At 40.8% G+C, this 19,918-nt stretch overlaps 1 protein-coding gene across 2 annotated transcripts in view; it reads left to right on the top strand.

Annotated features, from left to right (window-relative positions):
- The window catches only part of ADAMTS12 (ADAM metallopeptidase with thrombospondin type 1 motif 12), a 367,261-nt gene that overhangs the window by 276,287 nt on the left and 71,056 nt on the right, over positions 1-19,918 (top strand). For both annotated transcript variants that reach the window (XM_021671873.2, XM_064375917.1), the window contains exons 14-16: positions 6,387-6,507; positions 17,120-17,364; positions 19,119-19,257. In XM_021671873.2, the coding sequence (XP_021527548.2) occupies positions 6,387-6,507; positions 17,120-17,364; positions 19,119-19,257 (505 nt within the window). The remainder of the gene's footprint in view (positions 1-6,386; positions 6,508-17,119; positions 17,365-19,118; positions 19,258-19,918) is intronic.

Here is a 19,918-nt window from a genome sequence, read left to right as displayed (position 1 = left end):
ATTTTTAAAGAAAAAAAGTTGGAGAGGATTGCAAAATTATTTTTAAATAATTATTATTTTCTACAGAGATCAATAACAAGGGTGACACCAATCCAAGGTTGCTCAGGAAGTTGCTGGGCACATGTCATTGCAAAAGTATTTTTTGTGTAAGGTTATAATAGCCTTTGTGCAAGGGTGTGGTTTTTGCAGAGCCTTTTACATTATCAGGCATAAAAAGGTGAGAACTCATTCTTCCTATCCTTCCCTGGCTACATTTACATTTTTTTTTAACATTAGTTGCTCCATTTTGATTCTGACAACTTTCACAGGTCATATATGTTAAGCTCTTAACAGAGGCCCCAGTGTAAAATAAACTATCAGAAAACAGATTTGTAAACTCAATAAATTTTGTTTTTAAAGAAGTATTTATGATAACTTTTTTCCACTGGACAAAATAGTTCCCTGTGACATGCTCTTACCCCTAAATATTCAGCACACTGAGAAGATGCATATTTCCCTTAGCGGTTGCTTTTTCATGTATTTTTTCAAAGCACTTGTTTTCCATCACAGGCTAAAGATACTGTTTCTATGAATGCTAAGTTGTTTCGATCTAAAAGATAACTTCAACATCACATTTACTCCTTAGTGACTGAAGTCCTCAGACCTAGCTGCATATAATAATCACCTGGGGAGATTTTAAAACATCAATAAACCACACATCCCAGAGATTCTGAATTAATAAGTTTGAAATGGACCCCAGACATCAGTAATTTCTAAAAGCTCTCCAGATGATTCTAATAAGTAGCCAGGATTGAGAACCATTATAAGTTGGATGTCTTTCTTGAAGCCAATCAAATGAGCCTAATAGAATAAGCCAGATTTTATTAGCTTGCCTTCCTCTTTCTGGGAGCCAGTTAAGACCTTTTAGAAGCTATAATTGCCCACTTTCTGTCTACACAATACTGATTCGAGCTTTTAAACTGAAAAATGGTGTCAAATCAAATATACATAATAGCCTAAATACTTTGTCTTTAAGTACCCAGATTGTAAGTAGTTCCAGGCTCCTTATTTATTTGTTAGTCGTACTGTTACCCTCCTTATTCATTTACTAGTTGTTTTTTGTCTTTTGTTTTATGAGACAGAGTCTCACCCTGTCGCCTAGGCTGGAGAGCAATGGTAAGATCTCGGCTCACTGCAACCTCTGCCTCCCAGGTTCAAACAATTCTCCTGCCTCAGCCTCCCAAGTAGCTGGGACTACAGGTGCCCACCACCATGCCCAGCTAATTTTTGTATTTTTGGTAAAGACGGGGTTTCACCATGTTGACCAGGCTGGTCTCAATCTCCTGACCTCGTGATCCTCCCACCTCAGCCTCCCAAAGTGCTGGGACTACAGGCATGAGCCACCATGCCCAGCCTCATTTACTAGTTTTTTTCAAAGGGGATTGAGCATGCATTGACATAAAAAGATATGCTTTCAGGAAAAAAATGTGTGCAGTGTTTGTCTAATCTACATTCTTTGTGAATATAAAAATACGTTTGTTTATATCCATGTCTATTTTGCCTATTTTTAAATTATAATATTTGCCAATTTTGGTATGTTAGAGTAGCAGATTATATTGTCAAGGAAATTATCAAGCCCTGATCAGAGCTGAATTTGTTCTGGGAGGTAACTGTCTGTGCCCTTCCCCCTAGATTTTTTTAGTAAGCTTGTTTATCAAAGATATAGATTTAAACTTTGATTTTTCAGGACATCTTCCAGTTTAAATTACCAGAATAAGGTTTTAAAAATGAGCAAATGCCCTACTCACCTCCACCCACTTCCAGCTCTGAACTCTCACTGTCATACCCACTGCCTGAGTCCAGCTTGCTAGCCTTCCAGCTCTCTCCCCTCTTTCTCCCAGTAACCGGTTGCTTGACTTCAGCTCCTGGACTCCTACCTCTTTACCCAGTCAGCATACCGTTGACTGAATTTCCTTCCAGAATAGACCAGATGCCCTGGTCTATCCATCAGCTGCTCCCTAACCTTCTCTTAACTTTCCACCAATCTCTTACCCCAGTTCTGGATAAGGTTCTGGATCCACCCACTCACACCCCTTTCTTGATCTTACCATTAGCCTACTGTGCACTTCTTAAAATAAAAATTCAGTGTTATGAATGGTGTCCTCACAAAGTCAATGTCTTCAATCCACCTAAGCTTTTGCCCTTACCTGACAATCTTCCCACTGTCCCAAGTTAGTGTCCTCACTCATTTCTCTCAAAAACTGTTCTGAACCTTCTTTGATCTCCAAGGCCATTTTAGCCATCTCAGTAATATACTACACATCCCTAAATCAATTGCTCTGAGTCAGAGCTACCTCCAGAATACCAGGTCCTATCTCCTGACCCTCAAAGACACAATAGTTATTTCAATCTTAACATTTCTAATTTAAAATTATACCTAATTCTTACCCCAACCTGTTCTTCTGTAGTACTTCTTTTCGGAATGATGCTAAAACCATCTATATAGATATCTAGGCCAGAAATCAGTAAGTCATTCTTGGGTCCTTCTCAACTCTCCTCTCACAGTTAATTACTCACTATGCCACCACCACCACCACAACCACCACCACCAGCACCGTCATCACCACCATCACCCCACTATCAACACCACCATCACCACCACTGTGGCCATTACCACCACTGTATCACCACCACAATTATCACCTAACCATCACCACCACATCATCACCACCACCACTACCACTACCTCCACCACCACCGTCATCACTCCACCATCACCACCACCACTACCACCACCACCATCACCACTTCATCACTAACACCTTTACCACATCACCACCACCACCACTACCACATCATCACCACCCACCACCACCACCATCATCAAATCACCACCACCACGATCAAATCACCACATCACCACTACCACCACCACCATCAAATCAGTACCATTACCACATCACCACCACCACCATCATCAGATCACTACCACCATCAAATCAATACCACTGCCACATCACCACCATCAACACCAGCAACCATCACCCAACCATCACCACCACATCATCACCACCACCACTACCACTACCATCAAATTACCACCACCACTACCATATCATCACCGCTAACACTACCTCCACCACCAGTCCACCATCATCACCACTACCACCACCAGCACCCCACCATAACCACTACCACATCATCACTACCACCATTACCACAGCACCATCACCACCACCATCAAATCACCACCACCACTACCACATCACCACTACTACCATCACCACCATCAAATCACCACCATCATCAAATCACCACTACCACTATCATATTACCACCACCACCATCATTACCATTAAATCACCACGACCATTACATTACCACCACCACCATCAAATCATCACTACCACCACCACACCACCACCATCACCACCATCAAATCATCATTACCACTACCACATAGCCACCACTACCACTACCACCATCAAATCACCACCCCTACCACATCACCACCACCACTCTAATGGGCAAAATGACATTGTGTTAGTTCCTACAGCTGCTCTAACAAATTATCACAAACTGAATGACTTGAAACAAAAGAAATGCATTGTCTCACAGTTCTGGAAGCTAGAAGTCTGAAGTCAAGTTGTCAGCAGGACCATGCTCCCCCTGAAGGTTCTAGGGCGGAACCCTTCCTTGTCTCTTCCCAGCTTGCGGCGGTTGCAGCCAATCCTTGACATTCCTGGAGTTATGTCACTCCAATTTCTGCCTCCATCTTCACCTGTTCATTTTCCCTCTGTATGTCTCTGTCTCCAAACCTCTATCTCCTTATCAGGATACCAGTCATTGGATTTAGGGCCAACCTAATTCAGTATGATCTCATCTTCATTTGATTACATCTACAAAGATTCTGTCTCCAAATAAGGTTACATTCACAGGTACCAGGTGTTAAGACTTCAACATATTTTTTAGGGAACCCAGTTTAATCCGTAAGCACCTACCTTAAAAAGCTATGGTGAGGAAAGCCTTCTGCTACTGTCCCATCTGTTACATGGCAACATCATTTACCTGTTCTTTTTGGCTAAGTATAGCTCTGCCCTAAGTATCTTGACACTTTAAGTTTCATTGGCTGGAAATAAACCAGACATTCTCCCAGTCTCTACCTTTGCCAAGAACTTTAGAAAGAAATGACCATATTCAGGTGGATTAGGTCAGTTAATATTTTAGTTCTTAGTAACTTAAAAATCTACAAAGTAAAATCATATTAATGCCTTATTGAAAAAAAATGAGAACCGATAAAGATATCTCTTACTTATTCACTCAGGAAGGGCTAAGTGCCTAGAGAAAGGCAAGGACCTGATTTCCCTAAGTCCTTCTCCAGGTAGCATGCTCATCAGTGCAATTGTCTCAGGGTCAAGAATTGATGATAAGCTGGGAAATGAAAGTGATTTTTTTTTTTTCACAAACACACTGCCTGTTGGGGTGATTGCCTGGCCTCTTCAGAGTCACATCAGAGAAGGGTCATGCTGAAGTCATTTTCCACATTGGGGAGCAGCAGTGGAGCCACCTCTGATTCTGCTGAAGGCAGAAGAGCATGCCGCTGTGGGCTTTCCATGTTGCCAGAGCACGTGTGATGAAGGAGGGGAGTGAAGTTCGTTTCTCTTCCCCTGACAGCCCCTTATGTTTTATATGCAACAAGAAGGACTGGTTTATGTCTTCACAGACCTTCTGTTGTATACTTAATTCAGTTTTTACGGTACTGCATGCAGCTCACAGGAAAACAAATTGGGTGAGTCTCTGCAGGAACCCATTTAATTTGCTGTGGGACAGAATGTTGGGGGGACATGGGTGTGTCTTCTTCCCCCCACCTTTGTCTCTCTGTTAGGCAGGCAAATATTACTTTAGAAATATTACCACCCTTTCAAGAAGAAAGACTTGGGCTTCAGATATTTGCTTTTCTGACTTTCTTTCCTTTATTCTTCACATTTTTTTATTGCATTTTAGGTTTTGGGGTACATGTGAAGAACATGCAAGATTGTTGCATAGGTACACACATGGCAGTGTGATTTGCTGCCTTCCTCCCCATTACCTATATCTGGCATTTCTCCCCATGCTATCTCTCCCCAACTCCCCACCCCCTGCTGTCCCTCCCCTATTTCCCTATTCTTCACATTTTTTATATCTGTTTCCCTGCTGGTAGAGGTTAGAGAAAATACTTTAAAATTAACATACCTCAGAGTCAATTTTCCTAGCACATCCCAAATCAGTGAAGGAATGAAGGCCACTGGGAATATGGTTGTGAAGTTCAGCTTATTAGAGGGTGCTCACACTGGATGCAAATGTATTGTTTGTGAAGGGTTGGCATTTTACTAGTAATCTAGTAATCACTGAAGGCATCTTTTTCGCACAATGCTTTTTTTCCCATTGTTATTAGCATAATTAAGTTTTGTGTCTTTAAAAAAAAATCTCTTAGCACTTTTTTTGTTTCCCCAACTGGGTCAAGCAGCACAGTCTTTGGACCTAAAGGAAATTAAAGACAGTTAACCTAAAGAAGGAAGCTATTTTCTATTAGTGGGCATTCATTCTCCGATTAGCCGGTATAGGGTGTATTTAAAGATTCAAAATAAGCCTGGTGTGGTACCTGCAGTCCCAGTAACTCAAAGGCTGAGGTGGGAGGCCGGGAGTTCAAGGCTGTTGACTGTGAATAGCTACTGCACTCCAGCCTGAGCAAAATAGCAAGATCCCATCTCTCTCTAAAAACTGATTCAAACCATTCTTCCTTTAAATAGATTTGAGGTGGCTTTCCAGTTAGAAAGAAAATGATCTTTAAAGATCAAAAAGGAAATAAAACTATCTGGGCACAATTCTTCCCAAACAAGAAAGAAAATCACAAAAGGAATATGGTATAGTTTTCCCTTGTGGTCATGAAAGAAAGCAAGCAACAGAAAAGTCCAGGCGAAGGTCAGATACGGTTCATGACTTTAAATTTAAGTGTCATGATTCTTTGGTATCCACTCCTACAGAACACCCCACACTTCATGGCTCTCCTTTTCCAGGATGAGAACACATCTGAAAGAGACTTGCTGCTATATCAACTTCAATTCCAAGATGTTTTCATAATTAGATTTTTGGATCATTTTCTTAGATTTTGTTCAGTTCTGCCTCTGACTCAGGAAATTAGACCTCACTCAATGTGTGCCTCCCTCGCCTCTGAGCAAGTAGTCCCTCCACCATTGGTGGATGCTTGAATATTCCTCTTGCTGCCACGGGAACAAACATTTGTCCTTGTGCCCTGGTACCTCCTGCCCAGTCTTATAAAGGACCAAGGGGGAAAGGAGAAGTCACAGATCCACGCAAGAGTGGCCTCTCCTGCCTCAGCATTTATCCTCCACCTCTCTTCCCCACAGATTGTTGGCTGTGACTATGAGATCGATTCCAATGCCACAGAGGATCGCTGCGGCGTGTGCCTGGGAGATGGCTCTTCCTGCCAAACTGTGAGAAAGATGTTTAAGCAGAAGGAAGGATCAGGTAATAAACAAATAAATAATTGAAGTGATGGGACCAAAAGTAGGGGGGCAAGATAAATGTTCGATTGATTCTTAGTTTTTGTTTTTATTTGTTTTAAAACAGCCTGTAACTTACAAGGTATTCAAAATGGAATGTAGCCTTTATCACAAAGGAGTTAAGTGCTCCTTGGCAGTTTTAGGGAAGGAGTTGATTGCTGAGAAAATACAGGATGCATCACAGTGAGAGAGAGAACTGAAATGGCCTGTGGCTGTGCACAGGAAGAGGTGTAAAAGCATGATCCGGGGGAGAGGATCCCCTCTGGGAGCAGGCATCACAAGAGGATCCAGCACTAAAGCCAATGGTGTTAAAGCCAATAGCATTGGAACAGACCAAGAACTAGGGGAGAGAGGAGATCAGAAGCTAGCTGAGAAGGCTGCATACACAAGGACAGATTCTGTAGTGAGGATACAGAAGCCAGCAATGGATTTACAAGGAAAAGAATTGGGGTACACCTTCAATTCAAAGTCAAAAGAGAGGCAAGGGAGGGTTGCATCAGATCTCTTTTATTCACAATTGCTCCCAAGTGGGAGAGTCAAAAGAGAAGCAAGACAGGGTTGCATCAAATCTCTTTTATTCTCAGTTGCTCCCAAGTGGGAGAGGGTCCCACCCACTGCTCCCTTATGACTTTCCAGACAGCTCCTCCACCTAGCATCCCCTTCTTCCCACACTCTACTATTCTCCTCCCATAGTCACCTTTTGCAGAGTTTCTTCTCTGCGCAGCTTTGGGCTATGGATATTCCTCAGGGCAGGAAGAGTCCACCTTGAAGGGTGGACACCAAGGAAGAGTCAGTTCCCAAGGAAGGCAGCTAAGAAACAGTCAACCATATTATGGGAGCCATGGCACAGCTTGCACCTCTGAGTTTCCCCCACCTGAGGGGTGAAGACATTGAGATAATATACACCACTTTCCACCAGTCATGGGTTGAGGTTACTCTAGGGCGATCAGACTGTTAATTCTCTGGATTCCATAGAAATGCTGGGAGTAGGGAATCCATCATGCACTATTGCAGTCGTGCCTGAGGGGAGAGGGGCAGTGTGTGCTACATGGGGTGATGCCCAGGACAGGAAGTGATAAACACTTTCAGAGATGGTAAAGCCCTGTTTTCCTAGATCCTAGAAAAACAACATCTCTCTCCTAGACATCCTTCCTACCCAGGATGCAGTTACTAAGTAGGACCCTGAGAGTATCAGATGTGTCCTTCAGTTAATTACGTGACCTAGGTAGAGAGATCCAAGATGGCTGATTACTAACAGCTCAGGATTATAGCTCCCAGTGAAAGCACAGAGAAGGAGAGGACACCACACTTTCAGATGAATTTTTCTTGCTCACGGACCAAGAGATTCCCAGTGGAGGAGCCCCACAGGTCGCCCGTGCGGCTCTTGTGGCTGGTGTGGCTGTTTTGCCAGCGCCTCGGCACGGTGGTTCTCGGTGCAGAGTAAACGGGACTGGGTCCCCTGCTCGTCGATGTTTGGAGCTCTGGGAGGGCAGAGTCACCCATTCAGCTGATTGAAAAAGGGACTCAAGAGGGAAGTCAGACCAGAGATTCCCGGGCAGAAAAGCACCATGAATCTTAATGCCACTGTTTTAGCCAGTGCAGTGGGTTGCTCAGATTCCGGCTCTGAGAATCAACAAGGTGGATGTCCACTCAGAGACCTAATTTGAAAGTCGGTAATTACAAAGATGACAGGTGGATAAATTTACAATGATGGGAAGAAACCAGCATAAGAAGGCTGAGAATACCCAAAATCAGAATGCCTCTGCCTCTACAGGGAATCACAGTTCCTCATCAACAGGGGAACAAGGCCTGATGGAGAACGAGTGTGTTCCAGTAACAGAATTAGGCTTCAGAAGGTGGATAATAAGAAACTTCTGTGAGTTAAAAGAACATGCTCTAACCAACGTAAAGAAACTAAGAACGTTGAAAAAAGGTTTGATGAAATCCTAACGAGAATAGACAATTTAGAGAGGAATATAAGTGAATTAATGGAACTGACGAATACAATACGAGAACTCTGCGAAGTATGCACAGGTTTTAACAGTCGAATTGATCAAGCAGAAGAAAGGATATCAGAGGTCGAAGACCAACTTAATGAAATGAAATGAGAAGACAAGATTAGAGAAGAAAGAGTAAAAAGGAATGAGTAAAGTCTCCAAGAAATATGGGACTATGTGAAAAGACCTAATTTACGTTTGATAGGTGTACCTGAATATCATGAAGAGAATGAATCCAAGCTGGAAAATATTCTTCAGGATATTCTTCAGGAAAACTTTCCTAACCTAGTAAGGCAGGACAATACTCAATTCCAGGTAATACAGAGAACACCACAAAGATATTCCTCAAGTAGAGCAACCCCAAGACACATAATCGTTAAATTCACCAGGGTTGAAATAAAGGAGAAAATTCTAAGGGCAGCTAGAGAGAAAGGTCAGGTTACCCATAAAGGGAAGCCTATCAGACTCACAGCAGATCTCTCAGCAGAAACTTTACAAACTAGAAGAGAGTGGGGGTCAATATTCAATATCCTCAAAGAAAAGAATTTTCAACCCAGAATCTCATATCCAGCCAAACTAAGCTTCATAAATGAAGGAAAAATAAAATTTTTCATGAAAAAGCAAGCACTCAGAAATTTCATCACCACCAGGCCTGCTTTACAAGAGCTGAAAGAAACATTACACACAGAAAGGAACAACCAGTATCAGTCATCCCAAAAACTTACCAAAAGGTAAAGAGTATCTCCATAATGAAGAATCTATATCAACTAATGGGCAAAATAGCCAGCTAGCATTAAATGACAATATTAAACTCACAAATATCAATATTAATCCTAATTTTAAATAGTTTAAATGCCCCAATCAAAGACACAGACAGGCAAATTGAATAAAAAGTCAAAACCCATCGGTATGCTGTATCCAGATCCATCTCATAAGCAAGGACACACAAAGACTCAAAACAAAGGTTTGGCGGAAGACTTACCAATCAAATGGAGAGCAAAAACAAATCAAAACAAAACAAAAAAACAGGAGTTGTAACTTTCGTCTCTGACAAAATAGACTTTAATAGTAACAAAGACTAAAAGAAACAAAGAAGGACATTACATAATGGTAAAAGGATCAATGCAACAACAGGAGTCAGTGTTCATAAATATATATGCACCCGATATAGGAGCACCTAGATACATAAGACAAGTTCTTAATGACTTATAAAGAGACTTGGACTCCCGCACAATAATAGCGGGAGACTTTGACACCACATTGTTAATATTCAATGGATCAACAAGATAGAAAATTAACAGGGACATCTATGATTAGAACTCAGACATGGAACAAGTAAACTCAGTGAATATTTATAGAATTCTTCACCCCAGGTCCACAGAACATACATTTTTCTCAGTATCACATTACACCTATTTTGAAAGTGACCACATAATTGGAAGTAAATCACTCTTCAGCATTTGCATAGCATTTCACAGACTTAAATGAAATATTAGTTTGTTTGTTTGTTTGTTATTTTCTTCCCTTATTCCTTCCTGTCTCCTCTGTTAAGCACAATTATCAGCATAAAAGAGGTTTTTAATACCTATTTTTAGATTGCATTCCAGCCTGGGCAACAGAGCAAGACTCCTGTTCTCTCTCCCCCTTTCTCTTTCTCTTTCTTTCTTTCTTTCATTAAAAAAAAAGAAAATTACGTGACCTGTTGTTCCCTAGTGATCATAATAGCAAACAATCTAAATTTAATTTCCATCCTTATTTTTTCATCTTTGACTATTGGATTACTAAGGTTAAATTGTGAAATGTAATGCTTGTCCTGCCCATTAGAATTATCACTGGAAGATTGTATTTCATGTCTTCGATTGATAGCTTTATGATGGATGAAAACTATTCTCTGGATTACTTATTAGGAATGTGAATAATAATCAAGTATGTCTTAAGCTTATGATTAAACACTCTGTGATAGCCAATGTTTTTATAACCTTTACAAAGGTGTTTTGTAAATATCTTTCATGATTTAGATGTGGCTTTATTTACTTGACTTACAAAAAGTCACACTTAAAATTTCAGCCTGCTTTATTTAATTTTCTTTAATTTTATCTTGGCATCTGATGTGCTGTTCTTCTAATATTATGATAACTAGATTGAAAACCGGATTTGTTGTCCCCAAGTCTCTTCCACTTAACCTTTTAATCCCTTAGGAAATCCAACTCTAATTCTGGGTTCTTTCCACTGCCCTGATCTCTTAGGAATGAGAAAATGGGTTATAAATGTCTTCTTCTCCCCTCTCACCTTCACCCCTGCCTCCAAGATCTCAGTACCTCTGGCCACATGCCCACCACTGAGAGCATTGGACATCTCCCTGTGCCTTTGTGCTTTCAGTTCTCTTTCTCCCATGTCCCTTCCCTACAATTCCTTTCCACCGGCTTCTAACAAGAGGGTTATGATTGCTCACAGTGTGTTACAAAGTTCCAATTCCCTCACCATCCTCTTTTGAGATAACTGAGACTAAGAATCTAAATCTAAGGCAAGGCAGTTCAACCTCTCAAAACGTCTACCAGGTACTGTTATTTTTATATATTTCTTCCTCACTCTGTGGTTTGTAAGCCTGTCAAACACTGGTTTGTATCTGAACCAGACACCTATGTGTCACTGCTCTCAAGCCTGAGAACAGACATGGACCAGCCTTTCCCAGGAGCCTCCACACATAAATCGTGAGATATTGGCCTGCAGTGAGCATTGTCTCAAATAGACAGCATGAACCTTTAAAAAGACAAGCTGGTCATTGTAGATAAATCACCCAGGGTTAATGGCATAACCTCTTTATGAGCACACTTTTATTAGAAATGTGAAAGACTGGAGACCAAATATGCTAGTGAGCGAGTAAAGTCCGTTTTTGTAGACCACAAAGAACAGTTGGATAAGATGTGTGTTAGCACCAACAATGCGTGATGTCTCTTATCACAATGTCTCAGAAATGAGAGCCCTTTTTTTGCCCCATCCTCAAACATCCTGAGTATTCTTTTTTGGTGTTGTCAAGACAGAGTCTTGCTCTGTGGCCCAGGCTGGAGTACAATGGCATAATCTTGGCTCACTACAACCTCTGCCTCCCAGGTTCAAGCAACTCTCCTGCCTCAGCCTCTCTAGTAGCTGGGATTACAGGTGTGTGCCACAATGCCTGGCTAATTTTTGTATTTCTTTTAGTAGAGGTGAGGCTTCACCATGTTGGCCAAGCTGGTCTCAAACTCCTGACCTCATGATCCACCCACCTCAGCCTCCCAAAGTGCTGGGATTACAGGCATCCTGAGTATTCTTTTAGTTCAAGGTGCTCAAGACTGAGATAGTGATGAGATAGTTTCCCCAGCTGGTCTCCTTGGACCCAGAGACTTCTTTCTTGAGGTCAGAATTATGTTTCTCCACTTCCCCTAACATTGGTGCAAGTGGCTAATGCTTACACTGGGGAAGATGCGAGGAACTTGATTTGCTGAACAAATGTGCTCATCATTCTTAATACAGTTGACCCTTGAACAACATGGGGTCAAACTGAATGAGTCCACTTAGTATGAAGATGTTTTTCAATAAATATATTGAAAAAACTTTTGGAGATTTGTGACAATTTGAGAAAACTCACAGATGAACTGTGTAGCCTAGACATATCAGAAAAATTAAGAAAAAGGTATGTCATGAATGCATAAAATATATGTAGATACTAGTCTCTTTTATCATTTACTACCATAATATATCCACAAATATATTATAAAATGTTAAAATGTATTAAAATTTATGCACACAAACACCTACAGACCATACATGGCACGATTTGAAATTGAGAGAAATGTAAACAAGTCAAAGATCAGTATTAAGTCATAACTGCATAAAAGTGACTGTGTTAATACTGTACTACCATAATAATTTCAGAGCCACCTCCTATTGCTATTGTGGTGAGCTCAAGTGTTGCAAATATATGCTTAAAACACTGTGTAATGCTAATCATCTCCATGTGAGTAGTTCATTTGTACAGTAATTGCATATTACAGTAAAAAGTGATCTTGGATATTTGTCATTGTGTTTAGTACAATACCATAAACCTTAAGTAACACCATGGGATTCATACAAAGTGTCACTAGTGATGCTGGAAATGCTCTAAGAAGCAGAGAAAAGTCATGACATTATAGAGAAAAGTCATGACATTATAGGAAAAAGTTGAATTGCTTGATATGTACCACAGATTCAGGTCTGCAGCTATAGCTGTCTGCTATTTCAAGATAACTGAATCTAGTGTAAGTATCATTATAAAATAAAGAAAAGGAAATTTGTAAAGTCATCACTACAGCTATGCCAGCAGGTACAAAAGCCTTGCACTTTTTGTGAAACTTATCTTTCATACAGCTTTCACGTGAGTGCAGGACTGATACAGAAAGGCATAACATATCTGTAGACTCTGATAAGATTCAACATAAAGCAAAGTCATTATATGACAACTTAAAGCAAAAGGAAGGAGAGGGACCTAAAGCTGGAGATGTTAATACCTGCAAAGTATGATTTGATAATTTTTTTTTTTATTGCATTTTAGGTTTTGGGGTACATGTGAAAAACATGCAAAGTTGTTGCATAGGTGCATTCATGGCAGTGTGATTTGCTGCCTCCCTCCCCCTCACCCATATCTGGCATTTCTCCCCATGCTATCCCTCCCCAACTCCCCCCCCCGCTGTCCCCCCCACTCCCCCGCAACAGACCCCCGTGTATAGTGCTCCCCTCCCTGTGTCCATGTGTTCTCCTTGTTCAACACCCTCCTATGAGTGAGAACATGTGGTGTTTGGTTTTGTGTTCTTGTGTCGGTTTGCTGAGAATGATGGTTTCCAGGTTCATCCATGTCCCTACAAAGGACGCGAACTCCTCATTTTTAATGGCTGCATAATATTCCATGGTGTATATGTGCCACATTTTTCCTGTCCAGTCTATCATCGATGGGCATTTGGGTTGGTTCCAGGTCTTTGCTATTGTAAACTGTGCTGCAATGAACATTCGTGTGCATGTGTCCTTATAGTAGAATGATTTATAATCCTTTGGATATATGATTTGATAATTTTTGAAACAGGTTTGCTTTTAAAAATGTCAAGATAACAGGAGAAGCAGTCTCTGCAAGAGGCAGCAGATGAGTCTCCAGATGCCATTAAGAAAATCCATGAAGAGAAAGGATGTCTGCCTAAACAGATTTTTAATGTGGATGAAAGTGTCCTATTGTGGGAAAAAAATGGTAAAAAGAACATTTATTAGTAAAGAAGATAAATGAATTTATCTTCTTTACTAATTTAGGATTAGTAAATTAGTAATTTTTAAGGCAGGATTTAAGGCAGGAAGGAATAGCCTACCTCTATGGTTTTGTGCAAATGCAGTCAGGTTCGTGATCAGGCTACCCTTATCTATAAAGGAGCTAACCTAACAGCCTTGAAGGGAAAAGATAAACACAAGCTGCCAGCCTTTCGGTTGTACAAGGAGAAGGCCTGGACTTCTTCCAAATTGGATGCTCTGATACTTTGTCCGTGAAATCAGGAAGTACCTTGCCAGTAAGGGACTGCCTTTTGAAGTTCTTTTGATATTGAACAATGCCCGTGGCCACTAAGAACTCCATGAGTTCAACACCAAAGGCATCAAAGTGGTTTACTTGCCCCTAAACACAATGTCTCTAATTCAGCCTCTAGATCAGAGGGTCATAAGGATCTTTTAGGCTCATTACACACAATACTCTATGGAAAGGAGTGTCAACATTGTGAAAGAGAACTCTCATAGAAAACATCATAAAAGTCTGGAAGGATTACAACGTTGAAGATGCTATTGTCATAGAAAACACCAAGAAAGCCTCAAGCCCAATTTCTGCTGGAGAAAACTGTGTCCCAACGTTGTGCACAGGACTTATGACAGAGACAATCAAGGAAATCGTGAAAGAGGTTGTGAATATGTGAAAAATGTGGGAGTGAAGAGTTTCAAGACATGGATTTTGGAGAAATTCTAGAGTTGTTAGACACCAGGGGAATTAACAGAGGACGAGTTGATGAAAGCGTTCTTCCGAACCAGGACCAGATGATGGTCCTGGAAAGAAGATGGAGAAGAAACAGTGCTGGAAAACAAACAGACATTGGACAGTCTAGCAGAAGGGTTCTGATTACTGAAGATTACTTTCAATTTATTTTATGACATAGACTCTTCTACAGTACAGGCACTGAAACTAAAGCAAATGGTGGAAGAAGGATTGGTACCATATAGAATATACTTTTAGAGAAATGAAAAAGCGAAATGTTAGGCAAATTACAATGAATTTCTGCAAAGTTTCAGAGTGTGTCTACCTCTCTTCCTCCGTCTCCACCTCTGCTACCTGAGAGAAAAATCAACCCTTCCTCTTCGTTTTCCTCCTCAGCCTACTCAACATGAAGACAAAGATAAAGGTCTTTATGATCATCCACTTCCACTTAATGAATGCTAAATACATTTTCATTATGAATTCCTTAACGTTTTATTTTCTCTAGCTTACTTTATCATAAGGATACAGTATACAATGCATATAACACAAAAATTATGTATCAGTGGACTGTTTGTGTTAATTGTAGGGCTTCTGACCAACAGTAGGCTATTAGTAGATAAGTTTGGGTATAGTCAAAAATTGCACACAGGTTTTTTTTTTTACTTGCATAGGAGCTTGGTGCCCTGACCCTGTGTTGTTCAAAGATCACTTGTACTTTGCAACTATTCTTACCAATCCTTCTTTTATCTACAAACAATTCAGAAGCAGTGCTTACATTCACTGAGAGCTTTTATTTTAAATTAAGTATGCCTCTTTCAATCTACCCATAATAAATATTTCTAATTTTGGATTTTCTCTCTTAAGTGGAAGAATAAAAAGTGAACTCTGTTGTTTATTGTTTTTCTCTGTTTATGTTTTCATTTTTTTTAAGAAAGGAACAAGGTGGTAGACACAATATTTCATACCAGTTGATTTTCCTGCATGAGCTCTGCTATGAGAAGGCATGCAGCATCCTAAGTAAGAAAATGTCTGCAGATAGCAATACTCAGAGGGCACTTACTTTAAAAAAACATTAGTCTCAATTACATGTGATCAATATCTTCCCTGAGGTGGTTTACATTAGTGGTTTCAATCAGCTGTTCTAGGCAAGTATGTGAGAGCCAAATGGAATTTAATTAAATACCAGGCAAACCACATTTTTGTTCCTCTGGATGAGAGCTGCCAATTTGAAAACTGAGGCTGAGGTTGTGATCTGTATCCAGTTTCAGAGCAAATTATTCTTACTGGATAGGGCAGGATTTGACCTCCAAGACCCCATACTTCTTTAGCGCCAGAGGAAGATGAAGCACCTTGGGTGTATCCAGTGAAAAAATGACCAATATCATCAGCATCTTAAAACTTTTTTTTATATTTAAAAAAAAAAAGTTGAGGAACAAAGAATGGTTAGCTTACAAAAGAGGAAAATCATTGACCATTAGAACTGAGAGGGACCTCAGACATCATCATTCAATCCCCTTCTGTGCAATGAGATTCAAAGAAGTTAGATGAATCAATGAAAGCACAGAGCTGATTTGTAGAAATGCAGAGACTAGAATGCAAGTCTTTCAACTTCCATTGCCCCAGAACTCCTTCCACAATGCCATCCTGCAAGTCCATGTTCTTTCCATTTTATGAGATAATGGTTCTCAAGAAGCATAAATAAGATGAACGCATTAAATGTTTAGCATAGAGCCTGGCAAACACTAGCAACCACTAAAGTGTTCATTCCTTTTTTCACCAGTATGCCTCTTACCATAACAACCATTAAACAAGAATAAGACTGTGGCTAGAGTTGATTGTTATCTTCAAATAAATGTCAACATATGCTTTTTGAGAAGGCTGAATTAGAACACATGAGAATAAATTATAAATTCTTATTTCAGCAATATATAAAAGAAAAAATCAGAAAGAAAACTTTCTAATGAAGAGAATTATCCAACAGTATAAAAGGCTGTGCTCAGAGTTGAGTTCCTCATCACAGGCTGTATTCAAGATAGCCAGGTGGCAAACAATCAGAGATTCTCTCCCAGATTTTCCTAATGAATGGAAGCTAGGATTACGTTACTTCCTAGAGTCAGTCTTTAACCTGCTGGCAAGGGGGGAGAGGAAAAGTATGTATCCAATGCAATGTTTAGGAAGTCTAATTTAATAGAAGCAATAAATGGGGAGGCAGAAATACTAGCAGGAGGCCAGGTAGGAGCTTTAGGGTTTTGAACTATCAACATAAAATCACAGAAAAATAAATGCTAGATTAACCACAAAATCTCCAGAATCCAATCTGCGCTTATTTCACATTCCTTACAAAACTGGGCGCATATTGAGTCATAAAACTCCTGAGAATTCTGTTCCTGTCCAAGTTCTCTAAAATCCCCTATAATTAGTGCTTCTGCCAATCCCAGTGGCCACCCAACAAGGGCACCAGATGATGGGGAGGCTGGGAAGAGGATGAACAATGGGTCAGAAATAGCTTGCATTCAGCTGAGAAGTTGGCGTGCCTCTTTAATGATTGTGTCTCCTCTCCTTAGGTTATGTTGACATTGGGCTCATTCCAAAAGGAGCAAGGGACATAAGAGTGGTGGAAATCGAGGGAGCTGGAAACTTCCTGGCCATCAGGAGTGAAGACCCTGAAAAATATTACCTCAATGGAGGGTTTGCTATCCAGTGGAATGGAAACTACAAGCTGGCAGGAACCATCTTTCAGTATGACAGGAAAGGAGACCTGGAAAAGCTGATGGCCACAGGTCCCACCAATGAGTCTGTGTGGATCCAGGTAATGCAGAAAGGAGGGAAACTGCTGACATGTGTGCTAGTTAGAATCTTTCTCATTTTTCCCCAAGGTATTTGCTAGGGGACATTAAGAAAGAATCTTTAAAAAACTTCTTTTAACAAGGAGCAGGGAGGGGAATGAGATATTATAAGTTTGTGCTGTTACTCCTTTATTGCCTAGATATTGCTGAAACCCCCATAACAAAATGCAAGGTGCCCTAAAACCACCCACTGGGAGGTTTGAGTTCCTCAAGTCTACTGTCACTGTGGCATGGGTTTCTAAGTAGCTTTCCAGCAGTGGGGATAAACTGACATGTCACTGTATGTTGTCCTCAGGCAAAGCATTTGGCTTTGTGAAATTCTTGCTGGAAGGAGGAGTTAGAATACAGTATGTGCTCTTCAAAAGCACAAGAAATTAGTCTTTCACATTAGGCACAGAACTGTAGGAAAAGAGAGGAATGATTATACCGATAGCAGCAAGGCAGGTTGAGGATGACAGATGGCCAAGGAGTTAGATCCAGCCACAGTCTAAAGTTAGAGAGACATCCTTTCTGAGCCAGATATCAGAAGACTCACAGAAGCCGAAGGTCAAGCATGGCAGCTGTCATCCGTGAGTGTCAGGAGACTTTGCTTCTGACACAGGCAAGGATTTACACATGAGAATCCCCAGTCCCAGGGAGCAACCAAGCCAATGCCTCTATGTTTAAGGTGAATTCAGTGTCAACATGTGATAAGTAGATTGCCTGCACGAGAGGGAAGTAAGGGGAAGATCCCAAGAGCAGCATACCTAAGCTAAAGCCCATGACCATTTTTATCTCAGAACTACTATTTGTTAAAGGTACTTGCCGAGACCAGCTGTCATGGAGACCCCAAACCAGTTGGTGCCAAAGGAATTAAGAAACAGAAACAAAGAGTGCAAAAGTGGGAATGAGAGTGGGACTTCAGGGGACTCACAGCATTTCAGAGCTGAGAGCCCAGAGCAGACTCTGACCCACATATTTATTCTTTGTGAACAAGTTATTATTTTTAATAAGCAGATGTTCAGTGTTTCTTCACAGAATAAAGATAGACCAAACAGGCAGATGGTGCCTGTTCACTAGTAAAATAGAAATAAGCTCAAAAGCACTCTTTACGAGTCAGCAATGGGGACAAGGTCATGTATCCTGTGTTTTGGGAACTGGTTTAACTAGTGTACGACCGGTACATATTGCTTACCATTTAACATTCGCTGAGTGCTAACTACCACGTCAGACACTGTTCTAACCACTTTACATGTGTTTACTCATTTAACCTCACAACAATCCTACAAATAGGCACTATTTATTACCCTCACTTTGTATATGGGCAAACTATAGCACTTACCTATATTCACCAAGCTGGGAAGTACATAAGGGCACAAAGTGACCTGTCAGCCTATTGTTGGAAAAGACACTTGTTGCCATTTCCACAGAGTACTTCCCATATGATTTCATCTCCCTATTTATGAGAACTGAAAATCCCATGGAATCCAGCTAACAAATAATTGAATGGAGAATATATAGCTATAGAGGTAGAGGCAGGTATATAGATATGAACTTAGACACAGACACAGATATAGACCTAGGCATAGACATAGGCAGAGATCTATTTAATGGCATTTGTTCCAGTGGATGCTCCTGTAACCAGTTTTAGATGACTGACATTGCGTGGTCTTTTTACGTGACTGGTTTACGGTATAAAGTCATGACAGTTTAACATGACCCCTCTCTTGCCTTTTAGCTCCTATTCCAGGTGACTAACCCTGGCATCAAGTATGAGTACACAATCCAGAAAGACGGCCTTGACAATGATGTTGAGCAGCAGATGTTCTTCTGGCAGTACGGCCGCTGGACAGAGTGCAGTGTGACCTGCGGGACGGGTGAGAAACAGCTGCTCTCATTATGAAGCCATGCCAGCCTCAGAGCCAGCTGCAGAGGCGATTAACCCAGTGATTTGCTTTGTGCTCTGTGCTCGTGCAGATCCACCGAGACGGCCAGGGGCCTCTGTGGACAGTGAGCATGCAGGGGCATGGTTTGAAAAGAGGCAGCTTTTCTTTTATCAGCTCTATATACTAGCCTTTTATAGAGCTGATAAAAACTTTGATAAAAACTTTCATAAAGGTTTTTATCCGCTCTATAAAAGGCCAGTAAAAGGTTTTGTTACGTGTCAAACAAAAAGCATTAACAACAACCACGTCTCTGGTTGAGGACCTGAGGACCACAAAAGCAGGTAACTGCTCAAACATGTACCATAAATCATGGCCAAATTCAAACCATAACTAGCTCTTCTGATTCCTGACCCAGTGTTCTTACTCCATCTCCTATTTATCCATTTTTATACTATAGCCGGGGAGTAGCTTTCTCTCACAAAATCAAGCACTGGAGAAGTTCACTTGCTGCCAAGTATTAGTCAGGATGGGGTAAGTTCTGCACAGGAACAAAAAAATGGAAATCTTAGTAATTCAACACAATGCAGGTTGATTGTTAACTCATTGTATGTCTGAAGCAGGTTGGAAGGCTCTGCTTCATTTCCTATATAAG

This window comes from Aotus nancymaae, unplaced genomic scaffold (genome assembly GCF_030222135.1).
Source record: "Aotus nancymaae isolate 86718 unplaced genomic scaffold, 86718_ANA_hifiasm-v0.15.2.pri h1tg000014l, whole genome shotgun sequence".
In the NCBI taxonomy this organism is placed as follows: Eukaryota; Metazoa; Chordata; class Mammalia; order Primates; family Aotidae; genus Aotus; species Aotus nancymaae.
This window is presented reverse-complemented; position numbering and strand designations above follow the sequence as displayed.